The sequence below is a fragment of the Chanodichthys erythropterus genome, chromosome 14, assembly GCF_024489055.1.
Source record: "Chanodichthys erythropterus isolate Z2021 chromosome 14, ASM2448905v1, whole genome shotgun sequence".
Classification (NCBI taxonomy): domain Eukaryota; kingdom Metazoa; phylum Chordata; class Actinopteri; order Cypriniformes; family Xenocyprididae; genus Chanodichthys; species Chanodichthys erythropterus.
The window spans coordinates 25,722,718-25,741,984 of NC_090234.1; the positions used below are offsets into that span (position 1 = coordinate 25,722,718).

The following is a 19,267-nucleotide window of genomic DNA, read 5'->3' on the forward strand; positions in this document are numbered from 1 at the left end:
TAACTTTATTAGAAGTGACTTATGTTCTAGCAGGGTCTGTCCGAGATTTGAGCACTGGAACTGAAGCTCTGTGATATTTGGTGAGTGCTCTCTGTCGTTCACCTCTCCTGCCCTATTTCCATAGCTCTGTGGCTGCTGGACCGGATTAACAGATTCCCAGTCCAGTGCCGGAGCGCGGTAGCACTGAGAGCCGGTATCGCCGTAGCGATGTGCCAGGTACGCTCATGGGATTAGTTGGGGGAGGGGGGTGTTCTGGCACTGAGAGAGGGGCAACTCACAAGGACACTCACAAGGACGAAACCCGGGCATGTCTGTCTTGTTACAGGTTAGATGAATGTAGTGGAACATGAAGGTGTGGACTGTTGAAAACATATTTGACCTTTGACCCTACATTGAACCATGCCTTGAAAGAATTGTGAGATGAAAATTCACTCACTTAAAATACTTAATGTTTTGTTTAAAAGAGAAAAGAAAAAAAGAAATGTACATGGGTGGACGAAATAGAAGGGATACATGAGAATTTTTTTTACATGACTCAATAATCATATTTGCAACCAGTATTTGAATCAGATCATATTGTGTAATATTAGCTAATAATGATTAACAGGCATACATATTTCTTTACCATGAAGTATATATCTTGATTCCCGTGTTTTACCAGATGAACATTTTGGTCACATTAGGGATGACATGCAATAAATTTAGTAAAATAATTTATAACAGGACCAATCGTAGTAGAAGTAGCAACTTCCCACAATGTATTTATTATTTTCTCCAGAAAACAGCTGCTAACCCCAATAATGAACATAATAATTATTTGGTTTTATTACATCACATCAGTAGCAAGTAATTCACACCATGAAATGACAAAGATTATAATTACTTTATATTTGTAAACACAGACATTAATGAATTCCTTGATTTTTTTTCTTGTCTATCCATATAATCATTGATATTTTGCACAGAAGTCATTCTAATGAAATCTCGGTCACTGACAGAGGTATTTAAAACAAAGTATTTACATATAATTTAAAATGCATAATAATGTAAAGCATTAAATTCAGGCAAGAAACAAAACAATTTCCTAAACTCATACAGAACAAATAGTGAAACTGTACAGATTGTAGAGAAGTGAATATTTTCTCTAATAATGTTGTGATGTGGCATAATACAAGTGTCTAGCACCTGTGTAGTTGCCATGTTCAACCACCAGGTGGCAGAGTTTTATTCTTCATTGAGTTCTCTGACATAAGCAAATGCTCTTTTGTTATTACAACTATTATGAAACACTACAGAATATCACCACATACAACAAATAAAAGACAGTTTTATTAAGTCTTAAAGTCATTCATTATGAATGCACATTGTTAAGCATGGCCTGTTGCTAATAAAATATATTTGCTATAGAACAAAGCTTTTAAAATATATAGTTTTTATAACACCTTTGTGACCTTTTAGATCTTTTGGTCACCTGGACCTTCAATGGAAGGGACAGAAACGTGTCAGGTTTCATTAAAATATCTTACTTTGTGTTTCAGAGATGAATCAAAGTCTTATGGGTTTGGAACGACATTAGGATGAGTAAATGAGATTATCTCATTTTAAGATGATCTTTCACTTTAAGGGTTTTCCACATTTAAATACACAGCTAACAATTATAAAAGACATCAAAATCTCCCTCTTCTTACCCAAATGCCTGCATACATGTTTATGAGATGAGTGTCCTGCACGTGTCAGATATAAAATTCTTGCTCATCCTCCGCAGTGCCTTCTTGACTACAGTCATCTATTGTTGTGATACCATTGCTGTTCTGCTGTCCTCTGTTCTGCAACGCATCCGGCTGTGAGACACACACATTCTTTGGCTGGGGTTTGTGTACTACACAAGGTGTGGATTTTGCAGAGACGCTCTGTGTTCTAAACGGCACAGGAGTCTGTCTTATAGAGAAGGAGGTGTTATTATAGGTCAGTTCAGAAAAGTCAAGACCTCCATCTGTCGGAGGAGCAGACTTGGGCCGTGGGGCTGGGGCCTTTCGACGGGGCCTCAGCTGTGGATGGGAATAACCTGAGACCACCGACAGGTCCACAGAGCTGCCGCTGATGGTTTGTCCCGTGTCCACATCTGTCTCCTCGGCTCCCACTAGCGTATCGACATTGACACGGAAAATTGGAGCAGCCATGGAAGAGAAGCAGCGAGGACGGAAGCTTGACGGAGAGGCACACGAGGAGCGGGACTCATCTGTAGGCAGAGAAAAGAGGGACTGAGTGCGGTGGCCTGTCCATCCAGCCCGAAAGAGTTCCACATCCCTCTGGGGCCTCTCCACACGGCCCTCCTGATCACACAGCGTCGGTGGAGATGTCCTGGAGGCGTGTGTGACAGGAGACGGAAGGGTCTGGCTCCTCGAACACGAGGAGTTCCGGTGGTAACGGCGATTCCGATAGGAGGCAGGGCCGCGACCGTAGGGTGGAGGTGGAGGAGGGGGCAGCTCTGGTGGAGGAAGGGAAGTGACCAGAGGATCTTCAGGAGGAAGGTGAAAGAACTTTGCAATGGTATGTCTGCGGTAATAGCGTGAACCTTGAACCTGACAAAGTCAAAATGAGAGCATGAAATTATTTGCAATTAGCAGGCAACCTAATTTCTTCATTTAAAGAACTATATTGACAACAAAATGCAGACATACACTTTCTGAAGGATCATGTGAAACTGAAGACTGGAGTAATGATGGTGAATTTTTTTTTAAGATTTCACAGTATAATCAAATATATACAGCTTCGGTGAGCAAAAGAGACTTTAAAAAATCTTTTGAATGGTAGTGTACAAGGATAAATATAACAATGACAATGTGGTTTGTGTTGTGTTGTGTTAATAATTTTGAATGTTGATGGGCCTATACAGTGCATGGCAATTTAATAAATCTCAATGTTTGACATTTTTCTTTACTTTTTTTATGTAATACATTGGGTTGCCACTTGATGATCTATAAATGTAAAATCTGGGTCCTAAATCAAAACTAGTTGAATACCAGCTGCTTTAAATCTTGACTGTTCACATGGCAAAATGATGAACAACAAGGAGGATGATTCTGCAGTGAGCTATCATAATAGTTTGACATTAAATAAAAACATCTTGGGAAAAAGGAGCCATGTTCCTGCAACAGCCAAACAAAACACAATGTGGGAATATGGATCCGATAAGGTAACTGTACACCTGTGGAGTGTGAGAGAGAGAAAGAGTGAGAGAGGAAAAGAGGAAAATTTCTCTAAGCATTGGTGAGTGTGTGTGCATGAGGGTAACAAAGTTCCACTGTTTTCTGCTTCACACCTCACTGCACATTCCCTCCATCCCTCTACCTCTCCCTCGATCATTTTCCTCTAGGTCTTTTGGTTTTCCATCCATCATTGAGCCTCTTTGTGCCACTTTTTCTCACTGTTCCACTCACACATTTCCCACGTTCTCCACATTCATACTTTTCTCTCATTGCCATTCTATTCATTTTTTTTTTTATGTGCTATATCTCCCTCTCAGAATAGTTTATATGTTCTTTTTTCACTCTGGGGATTCCTCATGGGTCCCAGCAGGGTCAAATTCACACTCACTGAGCACCAAATGAGTAAACAAAATGGTCACTGACAAGGAAATGTAATGAAATACATGTGTGAAATTTTGAAGTGTAAAAATGACAGTTTTTTAATGTATTTACACTACTGTTCAAAAGTTTTGTTTGTTTTTGAAAAAGGTCTTCTCTAATATTTATTTTCTCAAATATACAGTAAAACGGTACATTTCTATATAATTTATTCATTTCTGTGATAGCATAGCTGAATTTGCTAGTGACTAGTCTATATACTATATAGTCCACAGATTCTGAGGAGACTTAGTAAAGTGAGAGAGTTTGTCTATAAGTCTGTACTCAGTTAAACTGAGCATATTCATTTGAGAGATAATGTGTATTACGCTTGAAATCCTCCCTGTGCCATTTGGCACCAGCAGGGGTTGATTAGTAATAAAGCTGTAGTTGTGACCGAGAGCCAAACCTGCTTTGATCGCAGCTAATCCAGGTCAGGCAGAATTGACCTGTATGTGTTTGTATGTTAGTTCATTTAGCTGCATGTCTTTAGGTTTGTTTTAGAATTTTTACACTGAATACACTCCACACACAAACAGGCTGGAGGTGTTTGGATCCCAACCAGGACACACGTTTTAAAAATCAGTTTGTATTATTTCTGAGATATCTTGCTGTTTTTATATAATTTTTTTCTGTATGCAACTCTGCAGTATACTAAATTTAAAGGGTTTGTTCACCCAAAAATGAAAATTCTGTCATTTATTACTCACCCTCATATCATTCCACACCCGTAAGACCTTCGTTCATCTTCGGAACACAAATTAAGATATTTTTGATAAAATCCGATGGCTCAGTGAGGCCTGCATCACCAGCAATAACACTCCCTTTTTCAATACCCAGAAAGCTACTAAAAACATATTTAAAACAGTTCATGTGACTACAGTGGTTCAACCTTAATATTATAAAGCGACTAAAATACTTTTTGTGTGCCAAAAATAACAAAATAGCGACTTTCAGCGAGTTTCAAAGCTTTACGAATCATTTGTTTTGAATAAGTGGTTCAGAGTGTCAAAATCCCATGATTTCCGTAAATGAGGATTTGTTACGTCATAAGTGTTTTGAAACTTCAATAGTTCACATGACTGTGGCAGTTTGATACGCGCTCCAAACCTTTGATTCGAAGGAAATGATTGTGAGATGAGGGTGAGTAATTAATGACATAATTTTCATTTTTGGGTGAACTAACCCTTTAAGTGCTAATGCTTAGTTTAATTGAGTCGTTTAAACCTGAATTCAATTTCATGCCCCTCTGGTTGGCATTCACACTGTATTATTGTCATCAGTGTAAGTATTAGCAGCAGTTGTTTACTGCTGTAGCTAGGTAATGATTCAGAAAGAGAAGACAGCAAAGGGAACACACTGCTTCACTTTTTTTTAATTTTTGGTTTGCTGGCTTCTACCAAAAACACCCTTAGGGCACCATTGCAAGTGATGCAAAGAATATGAGCCAATCACTGAAGGTAATCTCAGGAAACCACTAATTAAAAACGGATTCACGACTCTGCTTGCAAGGCATCAACTGTATTGTGTAGCCTAACACTGCACACTACTGCATCTCATATTAACTAAAGTTAGGTAGGCAGCTAGCTAACATTTGGCTGTCGTTATCTAGTTAGTCTCACCTTGCAAAAGTCACCACAACTGTTTGCAATGATTCTCATCTCCATGGTAACAGTGACTTATCTGATTTGTGGAGATCAATACTAGGATTGTGGGAAAAGTAGTGTCCTGCTGGGAAGTCTTCAACGAAACATTATTTTTTTTTTTTTAATGGTAAAAGTTTTCAAAAGGTGTATTGTTAGTTGATGCATGTCATGAGCTTTTTTTAAATCAACATTTTAGGTTACAATTTATAAATAATATATAAATATTTGAAACGTATAAAGGAAAGAGGGTTTTTTTTTTACATTTTATTCACCTTATTGCATTCACTAGTTCATTTCAACAATACTGTGGTGTGAAAAAATGATAATACTTTATAAAAGTACAATTATTCCACATAGACTCTTGACTACAATGCTATGTAAAATATATGGAGTATAGTATGTCACTGTCGGATTCATACATTTTCTTTCTGAATCTATATTTCACAAGTTCACATGTACATATAATTAAATTGAGTGAAAGTTATGCATATTTGGCATGCTGTCCTGGGGGAGGGGACCTCGAAATTTCAGCCCGAACCCAGAGTACTCCCCCTGGTTGTAGTAAGAATAGATAGAACTAGAAGTGAGGAGATGGGGTGGTGGAGGGTTTCTGATAAGCTGTCAAATGAAAAGAGGTAAGTCTGTGGTATTTATACCTCTTGTCAATGTTTGTGCTAATTAGATTAATTATCTTAACTTGCTCCTCTCGAACTTTGTTAATAAAACATCATTTTCCAACACTTCTGCTCATATTGTTTAGACATTTTCTAGAACTGCAGACATTTCATGAAAAGAAGTCAGTATATGGTATTCCATTTACATGTCGTAAAACTTTTTAGGACCTCAAATATACTTGTTAGACAAAAAAAGCTACTTTAAGTTAATTTTCTAATACTATATTCTCTGTCTTACCTGAAGCAATATTTTGTTCCCGTCATAATCGTTGGTTTGCCAGCGGACGTCACTGATGGGCGTGCAGGGGCGTGGCAGCAGTGGCACAAGTTCACCGACATCCCTCACTCGAATCTCCATCACTGCATTTTCAGTGGGGGCGGGGCTCTGGCCACGGGGCATCCGCTTGAATGACAGCTGGATTTCTGTTTCAGGATTGGAGTAGACCACACAGAAGCAGAAATCCTCCTTCTTCTGGGCAAGCCTTCGGCGCAGGAGCAGCCTGTACAGACGCACCTGTTCGGTGTAGGTCTCGTAGCGACAGTAGACCGTAAAGCGCACAATCTCTTTGCCGTAGTGTACCTGGCGAAGCGCCCATAGTGGTGTGCCTGGTGCCAAAGTAACAAAGTCCTGGCTGGCTGGTGAAAGGGGTAACAGCCCTCGCCCATTCACACGCTCTGTGTGGTGGTATCGCCATGGTGGGCATCTCAGCTGACTGTGGAGACGTTTAAGACTCTCTTCACCTCCATATTCATCCTGTAGAAACAGGATGACGGCCAAGGCTGGCTGGTGTGATGGCGGTTCAGTGATGCGCTGTAGGCGGACCTTGGGCTTTCGAGAGAGACCACCTGCCCGTTCTGAAACCCTGAAGAGGGTAAGATCTGGGTGGAGCCAGGAGAGGACCTGATCAGCAGCTTGCTGGAGTGTTTTGGCCTGACCAGGGTCAGTGATGATGTGGATAGAAACTAGGAAAGGGTCTTGTAGGTCCCCCATGGACAAATCACCTAACAGAAAGACATAACAAGAAGTGGGTGGATAGAGAGACAAGAAGAAAATGATCCATAAATGATTAATTAATTAATTAATTAATGATCCACAATAAATTAATTCCAATGAAACAATGTAGTGACATCTTTTCTTCTGTATTGTGAAAAACATCCAAGCGAAACAGATTATGGGAAAATGTAGGTTGGAGACTTGGTTCTATCCATCGGTTGTTAAATTGGATGGATCTGAATGAAAGATTGCAGTCAATCATAAAAAAAGGTGTGGGGTTTAACCGGACTAAATGATTGGAGAAGTCCAAAATACATCACCAGAGAGAAGTCTGTTGTTTGACCGGAAGATGACGTTATGACATATTGATTAAATACAAACCCAATTCCAAAACAGTTGGGACACTGTACAAATTGTAAATAAAAACAGAATGCAATGATGTGGAAGTTTCAAATTTCGATATTTTATTCAGAATACAACATAGATGACATATCAAATGTTTAAACAGAGAAAATTTAAAATTTTAAGGGAAAAATAAGTTGATTTTAAATTTCATGGCATCAACACATCTCAAAAAAGTTGGGACAAGGCCATGTTTACCACTGTGTGGCATCCCCCCTTCTTTTTATAACAGTCTGCAAATGTCTGGGGACTGAGGAGACAAGTTGCTCAAGTTTAGGAATAGGAATGTTGTCCCATTCTTGTCTAATACAGGCTTCTAGTTGCTCAACTGTCTTAGGTCTTCTTTGTCGCATCTTCCTCTTTATGATGTGCCAAATGTTTTCTATGGGTGAAAGATCTGGACTGCAGGCTGGCCATTTCAGTATCCGGATCCTTCTTCTATGCAGCCATGATGTTGTAATTGATGCAGTATGTGGTCTGGCATTGTCTGGCAAGGTCTTCCCTGAAAGAGATGACGTCTGGATGGGAGCATATGTTGTTCTAAAAACCCATACCATCAGAGATGCAGGCTTCTGAACTGAGCGCTGATAACAACTTGGGTTGTTCTTGTCCTCTTTAGACCGGATGACATGGCGTCCCAGTTTTCCAAAAAGAACTTCAAATTTTGATTCGTCTGACTACAGAACAGTTTTCCACTTTGCCACAGAAAAAACACCTGCGCTTCTTGATCATGTTTAGATATGGCTTCTTTTTTGACCTATAGAGTTTTGGAAGTATTCCTGAGCCTATGTTGTGATTTTCATTACAGTAGCATTCCTGTATGTGATGCAGTACCGTCTAAGGCCTCGAAGATCACGGGCATCCAGTATGGTTTTCCAGCCTTGACCCTTACGCACAGAATTGTTCCAGATTCTCTGAATCTTTGGATGATATTATGCACTGTAGATGATAATAACTTCAAACTCTTTGCAATGTTTCTCTGAGAAACTCCTTTCTGATATTGCTCCACTATTTTTCGCTGCAGCATTGGGGGAATTGGTGATGCTCTGCCCATCTTGACCTCTGAGAGACACTTCCACTCTGAGAGGCTCTTTTTATACCCAATCATGTTGCCAATTGACCTAATAAGTTGCAAATTAGTCCTCCAGCTGTTCCTTATATGTACATTTAACTTTTCTGGCCTCTTATTGCTACCTGTCCCAACTTTTTTGGAATGTGTAGCTCTCATGAAATCCAAAATGAGCCAATATTTGGCATGACATTTCAAAATGTCTCACTTTCAACATTTGATATGTTATCTATATTCTATTGTGAATAAAATATAAGTTTATGAGATTTGTGAATTATTGCATTCCTTTATTCACAATCTGTACAGTGTCCCAACTTTTTTGGAATCGGGTTTGTATTACAAGTTCAAATTAATAATACAAATAAAAAAAAAATAAAAAAATTAAACACACATGGATGAATTGTTCACAAAGACCAATAACAAACATTTAGAAAATAGATTGAATTTTCATTTAATTAAACTTTAAATCAATTTTAAAGTTAAATTAATATTTAACTTTCAACTTGCGCATTCTGCGTGCCTTGGTGACTTGTGCCAAATGAGTAATCCTCTGAGTATCGTAGGCTTAGATGCCTCTCACAGTTCAAACAAATATGGCTGGGCAACAAACTCAAGCTCCTCTTCTCTTATATTTAAAATCCTCCGACATTTCTCTTTAAAATTTCTCGTTTTAGACTTCTAATTTGTGACCAGTGTTTTGTTTTGCTCTCTCCTCTTCGCCTCCACGTTCGTCATTGCGTTCGGGTCAAAGGTTGCTCTTCCACCCAAATTGATGTGTGCAATATGTGTACGGTCGTCTGCCGGAAGCTCATATATTTGTATTTATAATAAAATATTTTTCTAACAAAAACACATCCCTTAGCTTCAAAAGGCCTTTATTAACCCCCTAGAGCCATATGGATTACTTGTTTTGTTTTGGATGGATGCATTTTTTTTGTCTTTATTTCTACAACCATTATAAACCTTGGATGACTAAGGATATTTTTAAATACATCTTGGATTGTGTTCGTCTGAAAGAAGATTGTCATATAAACCTAGGGTGGCTTGAGGGTGAGTAAATCATGGTATAATTTTCATTTTGGGTGAACTATCCCTTTAACATGTCTAATTCACTACATTTACCCTTTTGCTGACTGTTTAAAACAAATTGATGTTGTCATTATGTTTCCTACTAAAAAATATTTAGGGACCCCCAAGTATATTTGTCCTTCTTATGGGAAGTCCTACTGTATATCCCTTATTTATATTTCCTTAGACTTCCCTCAGTTTGTGCACTGCTACCAAGTCTACCACACACTTAGTTCTTGCCTTTCTGTCTATGAGGTGTATTTGTGTGTTACATGTTCTGCTTTGTTCTCGCTTTAGTTGTCACTGCAAACCTTCTTCAACTTTGACTTCTATAAAGGAAAGCACTGCGGGAAATGAAACAAAAAAAAAAAATGGATGGGCTCTCAAGACTGAATGGAATCTTTTCATCCATGTTCTGTAATCAGGCTGTATAGTGAACAGTACGGCCTCATTAGTTGCATTAGTGGATGGTTAGTAACCCTGGAGAAATGCTTTGGCTCCCTGCAGGACGTCTGAATAAGGTTTGCCCTTCCACTGAACCTTTGACCAGACCGAGCCCTTAGTGCACACACACACACACACATTTCCTTGAGCAGAAAAGTACATAAAAGACCAAGGTAACAAAGTGATAAAGGCATATGTGACGTTTTATGATTGCAGAGATCAAACCTCAATATTCATGAGCAGGAATTAAAGAATGGCTCATAGGAAACTTTTACGATTGTAATTGTATGATATGTGAAAAACATCTCAACACTGATGATCTCTTAAAATCCTAAGAAATGCTGCACAATGTAACAAACCCTTCAAACCCTTGTATAGATACATCGATCAGGCATAACATTATGACCACCTTCCAAATATTGTGCTGGTCCCCCTTTTGCTGCCAAAACAGCCCTGACCCATCGAGGCATGGACTCCACTAGACGGTGGGCTGAGGTATCCGGCACCAAGAAGTTAGCAGCAGCAAGATGTTAGTCCTATAAGTTGCGAGGTGGGCCTCCATAGATAGACTTGTTTGTTCAGCACATCCCACAGATGCTCGATTGGATTGAGAGCTGAGGAATTTGGAGGCTAAGTCAACACAAACTCAAACTCGTTGTTGTGTCCTCAAACCATTCCTGAACCATTTTTGCTTCATGGCAGGGTGCATTATCCTGCTAAAAGAGGCCACAGCCACCAGGGAATATCATTTCCATGAAAGGGTGTACATGGTCTGCAACAATGCTTAGGTAGGTGGTGCATGTCAAAGTAACCTCCACATGGATGGCAGGACCCAAGGTTTCCCAGCAGAACATTTCCCAAAGCATCACACTGCATCTGCCGGCTTGCCTTCTTCCCATAGTGCACCCTGATACCATGTGTTCCCCAGCTAAGCGACGCACCCGGCCATCCAAGTGATATAAAAGAAACCGTGGTTCATCACACCAGGCTACCTTCTTCCATTGTTCTGCGGTCCAGTTCTGATGCTCAAGTGTCCACTGTTGGTGCTTTCGGCGGTGGACAGGGGTCAGCATGGGTCTGTGGCTATGCAGCCCCATATGCAACAAACTGCGATGCACTGTGTATTCTGACACCTTTCTATCAGAACCAGCATTAACTTCTCTTGAACAATTTGAGCTACAGATTTGAACTACAATTCGGACCACACGGGCCAGCCTTTGCTCCCAACGTGCATCATTGAGCCTTGGCAGCCCATGACCTTGTCGCCAGGTTCACCACAGTTCTTTCCTTGGAGAACTTTTGATGGATACTGACCACTGCAGACCGGGAACACCCCACAAGAGCTGCAGTTTTGGTGATGCTCTCACCCAGTCGTCTAGCCATCACACTTTGGCTCTTGTCAAACTCGCTCAAATCCTTACGCTTGCCCATTTTCCTGCTTCTAACACATCAACTTTGAGGACAAAATGTTCACTTGCTGTCTAATATATCCCACCCACTAACAGGTGCTGTGATGAAGAGATAATCAGTGTTATTCACTTCACCTGTCAGAGGTCATAATGTTATGCCTGATTGGTGTATATTCATCTGTCTGGCTGACATCTATAGCAGCAAGATATCTTTGTAGATATCTTAGTAGATATCTTTGTGATGTTATTTTGAGAACACAGTTAGTGTCCAGCTGCTCTCACAAACACAGAATCAAACATTTTTCTCAGTATATAGCAGAAAGTGGCAGTGCATGGACACCTGCCTTTTTCTTTTCCTCCACTCTTTTTCCCCCCCAAACTCTGTCTCCTGACTCATGGGACTTGTCCCAGTTTGTTTGTTGTTTAAGGTTGGGGGCACCAGAGGCCGAGGGAACGCTATGCTCTTACACACGTACACACAAAAACACACTCACGCAAGTAAACACACTTCTCTAGTTGCACTGCACTCTTGCAGGTGTAACTGACGCACATCATTCAATGAAGGATCCTTTCAATTGATCAGTGTAGGAAAACTAAGCAGTATATTTGCTAAGCAAATGTACTTGTTCAGACTTAAAACCACACAATATTTCTTCTACTGTATGACCTCGAGATTGAATGCACATATGCAGACAGTCTCACGACAGACCTAATATGATCCAGTTATTAATTTCAATTACTAAAAGCTTTCAGCTGGAAGAAATTAAATGTGAATGATATGGCACTTTGCCCCGCAGACACATGGTTGATTCTCAGGAAACGGAATCATTTGACTTATTACTGATGCAATTAAGAGGAGAAATCACAGATACTGAACGTCTCTACATTGTTTGATCGATTTAATTCAAAGGAAATGTTAAAATAAAAGAAGTTTTATTTTTAAAAGTTGTTTTTCCTTGGCATATTGGCCAGTTTGCAAGTCCCAATTTATCATGTTAATGGCTGATACTGAATAATAACTTTTTTATTCTTAGTTTTTTAAAGAATTTTTAGTTATCCTGTGATATTTCCCCATTTTAAATGAATGTTTTGATCATTCTGTCATTTTGACAGTATATTTGACATCTTGACATCTTTTGACCATACACTTTTTATCAGTATTTTATAATGCTTGCACTTTATTTATTTATTTATTTATTTTGACCAAATATTGACTGCAAATAATGTGGCTATTGCAATCTTTGACAACCCTAAAATCTTTTCAATGTATGAGGATTAGCACAAACAACTAATGAAACACATTAAAAGAGGAATGATATCAATTATTAATTTCTTTCTTTCTTTTTTTTTTAAAATTATAATCATAAGCTGTATTGCCAAGTATATTTGCACATACAAGGAATTTGTCTTGGTGACAAAAGCTTTCAGTGTACAGACAGAATAACAACGACAAGATACAGATAATAAAAAATAAAATAAAAATATACAATGTTTCATATTTCAATTATAATTTGTGAATTATTACACAGTAATGATAATACCATAATTTAAGTTATCTATTCAAATTACTAATAAATCAACTAATAAATAAAAAATGCAGCAGCATATTCTCATGTTAATGATGTCTGAATACAGGAAATCTGGTCTGTAGGTGTCTGTGTATCTTTCCTGAGACACAGCTCTGCGTTCAGCTAGATGCAATAAGACTTGATCACTTTAAACCATCTGTAATCTCAGTTGAGTCTGTAATGGAATGTAATCTGTTTGGCTGTGTGAGACTTAAGCAATACCATTAAATAAGACGCCATGTTTAGCGCCAGCTTAACCATCCCTAATATACACCCCAATCTGGTGTCATTCCAACACTGTATAAAGTGGTGACCTGCGGTATACTTTAAGTGTCTATTTCTCTCTTATCTACCCCTTACATTTCATCTTGTTGATGTAACATAATGCACTTAGGTTGACTGAGCGATATTAAATAATATTTTTGACTTGAATTAAAATCAATAAATTTAGTTGTTGTAGAAAAGTGTACAGAGCTCTAAAGAGGAAAAACAGATTTCAGAGGATACGCATTTGACTATGGATTGCGTTTATGCAGAACACTGAAGTTGTTAGTGATGTGACAAAACAAAGATATAGAGAGGAAAGTGTTGTGCACATGGATACAGAGAAAATCTGATGAGCTGCAGAAGCGATGAAATGCTGACATGACTGATGATGCAGCAGTAAGCAGTTATTCATGGCAGCATTTCAAGAAAGCATATTGTCACACTGTTGAGATAGAGACAGAATGCAGAAACAATGAGGGGAAATGTGGTGGAAAAAGTGAAAAACATTTCCCTTCCATGCGGAGGTGTTCCGATAAATATGAATTCAAAATGACTACTGCTCTACTACACTGATCCACACTAAAACTTATATATATATATATATATATATATATATATATATATATATATTTTTTTAGATGCAATTTATATATATATATATATATATATATATATATATATATATATATATATATATATATATATATATATATATATATATATTATATGTGAGAACAGTCCCTCTCTTTCTCCCCCTCCTGTCAGTCTCATTCTGTTTTCTTCATTTTCTGTCCCCGAGTCCACATTGAAGCACTTTTCTTCATTCTTCAGTAAATTATACACAGTCTATTATGTGGTGTCCTTGATGGGCTCTAGGTCTTTTAGTGTGTGTGTGTGAGTAGGTGAGTGTGTCTATATGTGAGTGGGTGAGTGAGAGAGTGCTTCCTGCGCTGTCACTGGGAGGAGTGTTTCCTGCTGCCCAGATTAATGGGCTAATATTGGACATTAATCCCTCCATAGGGAAACAGACTGGGCCCAACACAGCCACAGGGAAAGGTCAGCCACAGACACACACACAAGCAGGCACTCACACACAAACAAGCGGAGGTGTTAGAGCTCTCGAAGCTCTTCAAGCTGTGATTTCTAGAACAAACTAATCTCACTGTCATGGCAACAATTGTCAAGTGTGTTTTAAAGGACTGAAATCTTTCACTTGTAATTTCTAATGTGCGTCCAAAATATATATTGGTCGAAAAGCAGCTTTACAAATAGTCCCTTACAAACACCCCAGTGAGCACAAAACAACAGGATGGTATGTGAAGTACATCAAGCACATATGACGAGTTGAAAAAGTGTTTATGACATGTTTGATTGAGACATGTTTTATTAGAAAATTAATCTGAATTGCATATAGGGGAATGTACAAACAAATGATATGTACTCACTGCTTGCTGATGACATAAGACTGTAGTCAGACCTGAGAAGAGAGTGAATGACAGAAAGGAGAGAGAGAGAAACAGAGAGAGACTTTTGTTAGAGACTGTTAGAGTGATTTAGGATCCCAAGGTTTCAAAGGAAGGTCCTCCATCTGGATAAACAATCCTGGGTGTCATGGTATATAGTGTGTGAAGTAGATCCTCTTGTGTATATAGTACACACATATATATATGCAGAAGTTATGATCAAAGATTGTGCCTTTAGCTGCTTTGTGTCAGTAACATTTTATGCTCTCAGCTCAACAGTTGCTGAGAAAGGTTAAAAACAAATGAAGAATAAGACCTGAAATATTTCATACCTTATGTACATGTGCCTTATAGTAACCTAGTATTTTTTTTTCCATTGTACGTTTTTTTTCCTTTTATCGCTCTCTGGTCAAACTTTTTCCTTTCCTCTCTCTCGCTGTCTTTCCTGTTTCTCTGGTAATGAGAACAGTGTAACATGGAAACTCCATGTAGTTAAACTTGAATTTTGAATGTTTAATGCTGTAATGTTATGGTCTGTACTGGTTATATAGTGCACTGTACAGTAAAAATTAATAGAAATTAATTTTTTTTTTTTAACAAGGATGCATTAAATTAATCATAACTGATGGTAAGATATTTATAAGGTACAAAAGCTTTCTATTTTAAATAAATGCTGTTCTTTTTAAGTTTCTATTCGTCATAGAATCTTGAAAAAATGAATCATGGTTTCAACAAAAATATTAAGATGCACAAATATTTTCAACATTGATAATAATGACAAATGTTTCTTAAGCATCAAATAAGCATATTAGAATGATTAGAATGATGATAGCATAAGAGTCTACTTTCAAAAACTTAAAATCGGTAACACTATAATAAGGTTCATTAGTTAAACATTAGTTAATGTATTAACTAACATGAACTAACCATGAGCAATACATTTGTTACTGTATTTACTAATCTTCATTAATGTTAGTTAATGAAAAAACAGTTGTTCATTGTTTGTTCATGTTAGTTCACAGTGCATTAACTATTGTTAACAAGATTTTAAGAATATATGAGTAAATGCTGAAATTAACATGAACAAAGATTAATAAATGCTTTATAAGTGCATTTCATTATTATTTCATGATGACTAATGTAGTTAACTAATGAACCTAATTGTAAAGTGTTACCAAAAAATCGTACCAACCTCAAACTTTTAATCTGTGTTGTACATACTATGGTCTATACTTCACATTCAACAGCAAAAACACTTTTATGTGTTTCTATATAACAGTTAATACAAAGAAAAGTATCATAAAAGCCTCTGAATGTGGCTGATAATATCATTACAGTGAATCAAATGTGTTTTACATTTGCTAATCCTGAATCAATAAGTGCTGTATATAATGAACATCTTAATTAAGGCGATAGAAGTGGTGAATTTTCTATTGATCTGTATTAGTCTCACGCTTCAACAATGAACTCTTGAGCATCATTAGCATCATTTTTGAAATTCTCTGATCTACTGCCATTCATGCAGTTTACAGTCAGTTACTGTTTTGGAAATGAACTAAATGAGAATATAAGGCACACAACAACAGCAATAAAACAACCACATAAACCTAATCAGACAATCACTACATGTGGAAAACATTCAATATGGGAAGAACGAGTCCATCATATTATTTTCAACCAAAATTATTATTCAACCAAATACAATACATTTTTAAATGTATACAATTTTGTACGTTTTAAGGATAGGTTTAAAGGAACTAGATCTATCTTAGTGGTAAAAAAGAACATTTTAACAGTTGTGGTTCAAACTCAATGAGGGATGAGCTATCACCATTTGAGCTTGAACCCAAGGTTGCTCTTGTGTAGTAAGGGGCTTTGGATAAATGCATCAGCTAATTGAAGAACTGAAGACCATTAGAAAGGTGCTGAGGCCATTTTCTTCAACAAATGATTCTGAGCATATCTAAAGAAATAATATTCCAAAGCAGATTATATACACACATCAGGTCACGTGTTCTACAGAATGGAGGATTTAAGCAATCTGCCAAGACTACTGTCCTACAAAAGCAGAACCTACACCTACAACACACGACAGCCATTATGATGTGACATACCTATAAACAAACCAGGATGCATCTTTTCATCGTTCACAGCTGAAAGCACAGAATGATGATGGTACAGATCACACATGACTTTGAAATAATAGAGAGTTAAATCTCAGGTAGCGTGCTGATGTCAGATCTATGTGATTAGTATATTGGCTACGTCTGTCACTCTCTTGTGCTAAGCAGCCTAAGAAGCATGCACTAATAGCTCAATTCATTGGCTTTCCAGTTACTTTTCATCAGTAAATCTCTGCGCCAGATGTCTTGGGTGTTAACGCCAAACAACAGATGGTTAAATAAGAAATAGGCCAAAAGAGGTAGAAACGAAACGAGAAAACTTCAAATAAGCGCGCTGTCTGATGCTTTTACTAACGACCTGCGCTGCTCAGGTATCAGAATCCTCACCAAAATGACTCACTTTTAATGAATCAGATTCTTCTAAGCGTGTTGATGTTTGTTTGTAGCACAATGGTGTCTAATCTAATATATTCGCTATACTATTTATTTCTGTAATTATCTTAGCAAATAATGCCTCTTTATCATCGCTCACCCTCCAGTCTCTGCTCCCGAATCAGCGCACTCATCTTCCAATGAATTCTTCATCTCTGGTGAAAGTGACAGTAACTTCACATGCCTCCCGTTTTCTTCTTCTTCTGCACTTTAACGCCCACACAATGACTGCGAAGAACTTTTTAAAGCGGGGATGGACAAACGACTTCGGTTAAGGGTGACAGTAACAGCTAACAGTGACACGCCAAAATCTGTCTGATCCGGTTCGTTCGTGAAGCTTGTGCGTCACCGCCGCTCATTCAGTTCAATAGCGGTGCGTTTACCGCTCCCAGGTGGCACAACGCAGCTAAAGCGAGTATTTACGCACTGGACCATGAGACGAACATAGTGCGCACTCAGTCTGTGGAATGTGGACATTAAGATAGATAGATAGATAGATAGATAGATAGATAGATAGATAGATAGATAGATAGATAGATAGATAGATAGATAGATAGATAGATAGATAGATAGATAGATAGATAGATAGATAGATAGATAGATAGATAGATAGGGTGGATTGCCCTAATGTGGGAAATTTTTTGCATTTCAGACTTCTGTGACATATTGCAATTTGTAGCCAAAACATTAAATTCACACACAATACCATTTTAAAAAACCCAGGATGTCTCCTAATCAAATCAAAAGAGAAAATGGAGATAACACATTCATAAAAGAAATTATAGACATATTAGTGCTCTTAGTGCAAGTCGTCTAAAAAATCTGGTGCTTCTTAATGTGGGACAGTTGTGTCCCTAATGTGGGACACTGAAAATTCTACGATAAAAGGCCAAAATCTGATGATGATAATAAGAATAATGATAATAATGATAATAATGATGATAATAATGATAATAATAATGATAATAATGATAATAATAATAATCATAATAATAAAAGGTCTATGAAAAGGCCAAAGTCTATGATAAAAGGCCAAAATCATTTGATTCATGCAGAATAGTAAAAATCTTCTTAAGTTAGTAATTCTCTTCTTGGTTATGGATGGACTGATTGATAATTGAACATCATCAGAAAAATAATACAATATGATAGTTTTGATGCATTTATTGTAAAGACATTAGGCAACTATTTTCATAGGCTATGTTATGTTATATATAGAAAATAATTAAATGCACAGTCAGAATTCTTTACTGTTCTCTTCAACATATAGCCTAGTCTTATTTGAAGGCAAAATATAAATGATGATTGCTACAGTCTCATATATGACTGGACATTTGAGAGGCTATGTGATTTTGATCACATGGCACCACAGCTTCAGATAACCTATAGTTTCACTGACATTTATGTATTTATGCGGGACCTACAAGCACTAAACCTTAGGTGTCCCACATTAGGCAGTGTCCCACTTTAGGGCAATTCACCCTAGATAGATAGATAGATAGATAGATAGATAGATAGATAGATAGATAGATAGATAGATAGATAGATAGATAGATAGATAGATAGATAGATAGATAGATAGATAGATAGATAGATAGATAGATAGATAGATAGATAGATAGATAGATAGGAGTTTTAAGTTAAAGTATCTCTAAATTTATTGCATTATGAAAAGATCAATAGGCTACATTTAAGTTTAACACTATCTACATCGAGCTCATAATCAGTGATGCTGGATATGGCGCAACGACAAATCCCCGACAGTAGGCCTAATAGCCTACTAAATATTTTACTTGCGCACTCTCATTACTTTATTTTGTCAAATGTTTTACATATTAAGAAAATTACCAGTGTGATACTTTTGAAATATAACTTAAAAAATGTACACTTAGGCCTAAATACGTGAGATGAAACCTCTAAAAAGCCTTAAAAGCCATGGAGCAGGTCGCCCTCTCATGGCCGCGATGTTAACATCATATGATGTCATGTAGGCAAATCACTTACAACAGGGGTGTCCAAACTCGGTCCTAGAGAGCCGCTGTCCTGCAGAGTTTAGCTCCTTCCAGCTCCAAAACACCTGCC

At 37.6% G+C, this 19,267-nt stretch overlaps 1 protein-coding gene across 5 annotated transcripts; it reads right to left on the reverse strand.

Moving 5' to 3' along the window:
- Positions 1-740: 740 nt before the first annotated feature.
- Positions 741-17,501, reverse strand: LOC137035649 (protein FAM124A). 5 transcript variants are annotated; one of them, XM_067409131.1, is made up of 5 exons: positions 17,286-17,501; positions 16,745-16,783; positions 14,613-14,644; positions 6,185-6,948; positions 741-2,582 (listed from the first exon to the last, which is right to left on the reverse strand). In XM_067409131.1, exons 3-5 carry the CDS (start codon positions 14,626-14,628, stop codon positions 1,734-1,736), a joined length of 1,629 nt encoding a protein of 542 aa, XP_067265232.1. In that variant the 5' UTR covers positions 14,629-14,644; positions 16,745-16,783; positions 17,286-17,501; the 3' UTR covers positions 741-1,733. The 5 variants fall into 5 exon arrangements, with proteins under 5 accessions (XP_067265232.1, XP_067265229.1, XP_067265230.1 ...); XM_067409128.1 differs by having other exon boundaries at positions 6,185-6,952; XM_067409132.1 differs by lacking the exon at positions 741-2,582 and adding an exon at positions 2,591-5,890 and having other exon boundaries at positions 6,185-6,952.
- Positions 17,502-19,267: the final 1,766 nt, after the last annotated feature.

What these genes read in the sequence shown, in the direction of transcription:
- LOC137035649 (XM_067409128.1), bottom strand. Translation starts at nt 17,319, where the DNA reads ATGAGTGCGCTGATTCGGGAGCAGAGACTGGAGG. An exon ending in TCGGGAGCAGAGACTGGAGG is followed by an intron (nt 16,784 to 17,285) that starts GTGAGCGATGAT and finishes CTGTGCTTTCAG; the next exon opens with CTGTGAACGATGAAAAGATG. An exon ending in TCTTATGTCATCAGCAAGCA is followed by an intron (nt 6,953 to 14,612) that starts GTGAGTACATAT and finishes TATGTCTTTCTG; the next exon opens with TTAGGTGATTTGTCCATGGG.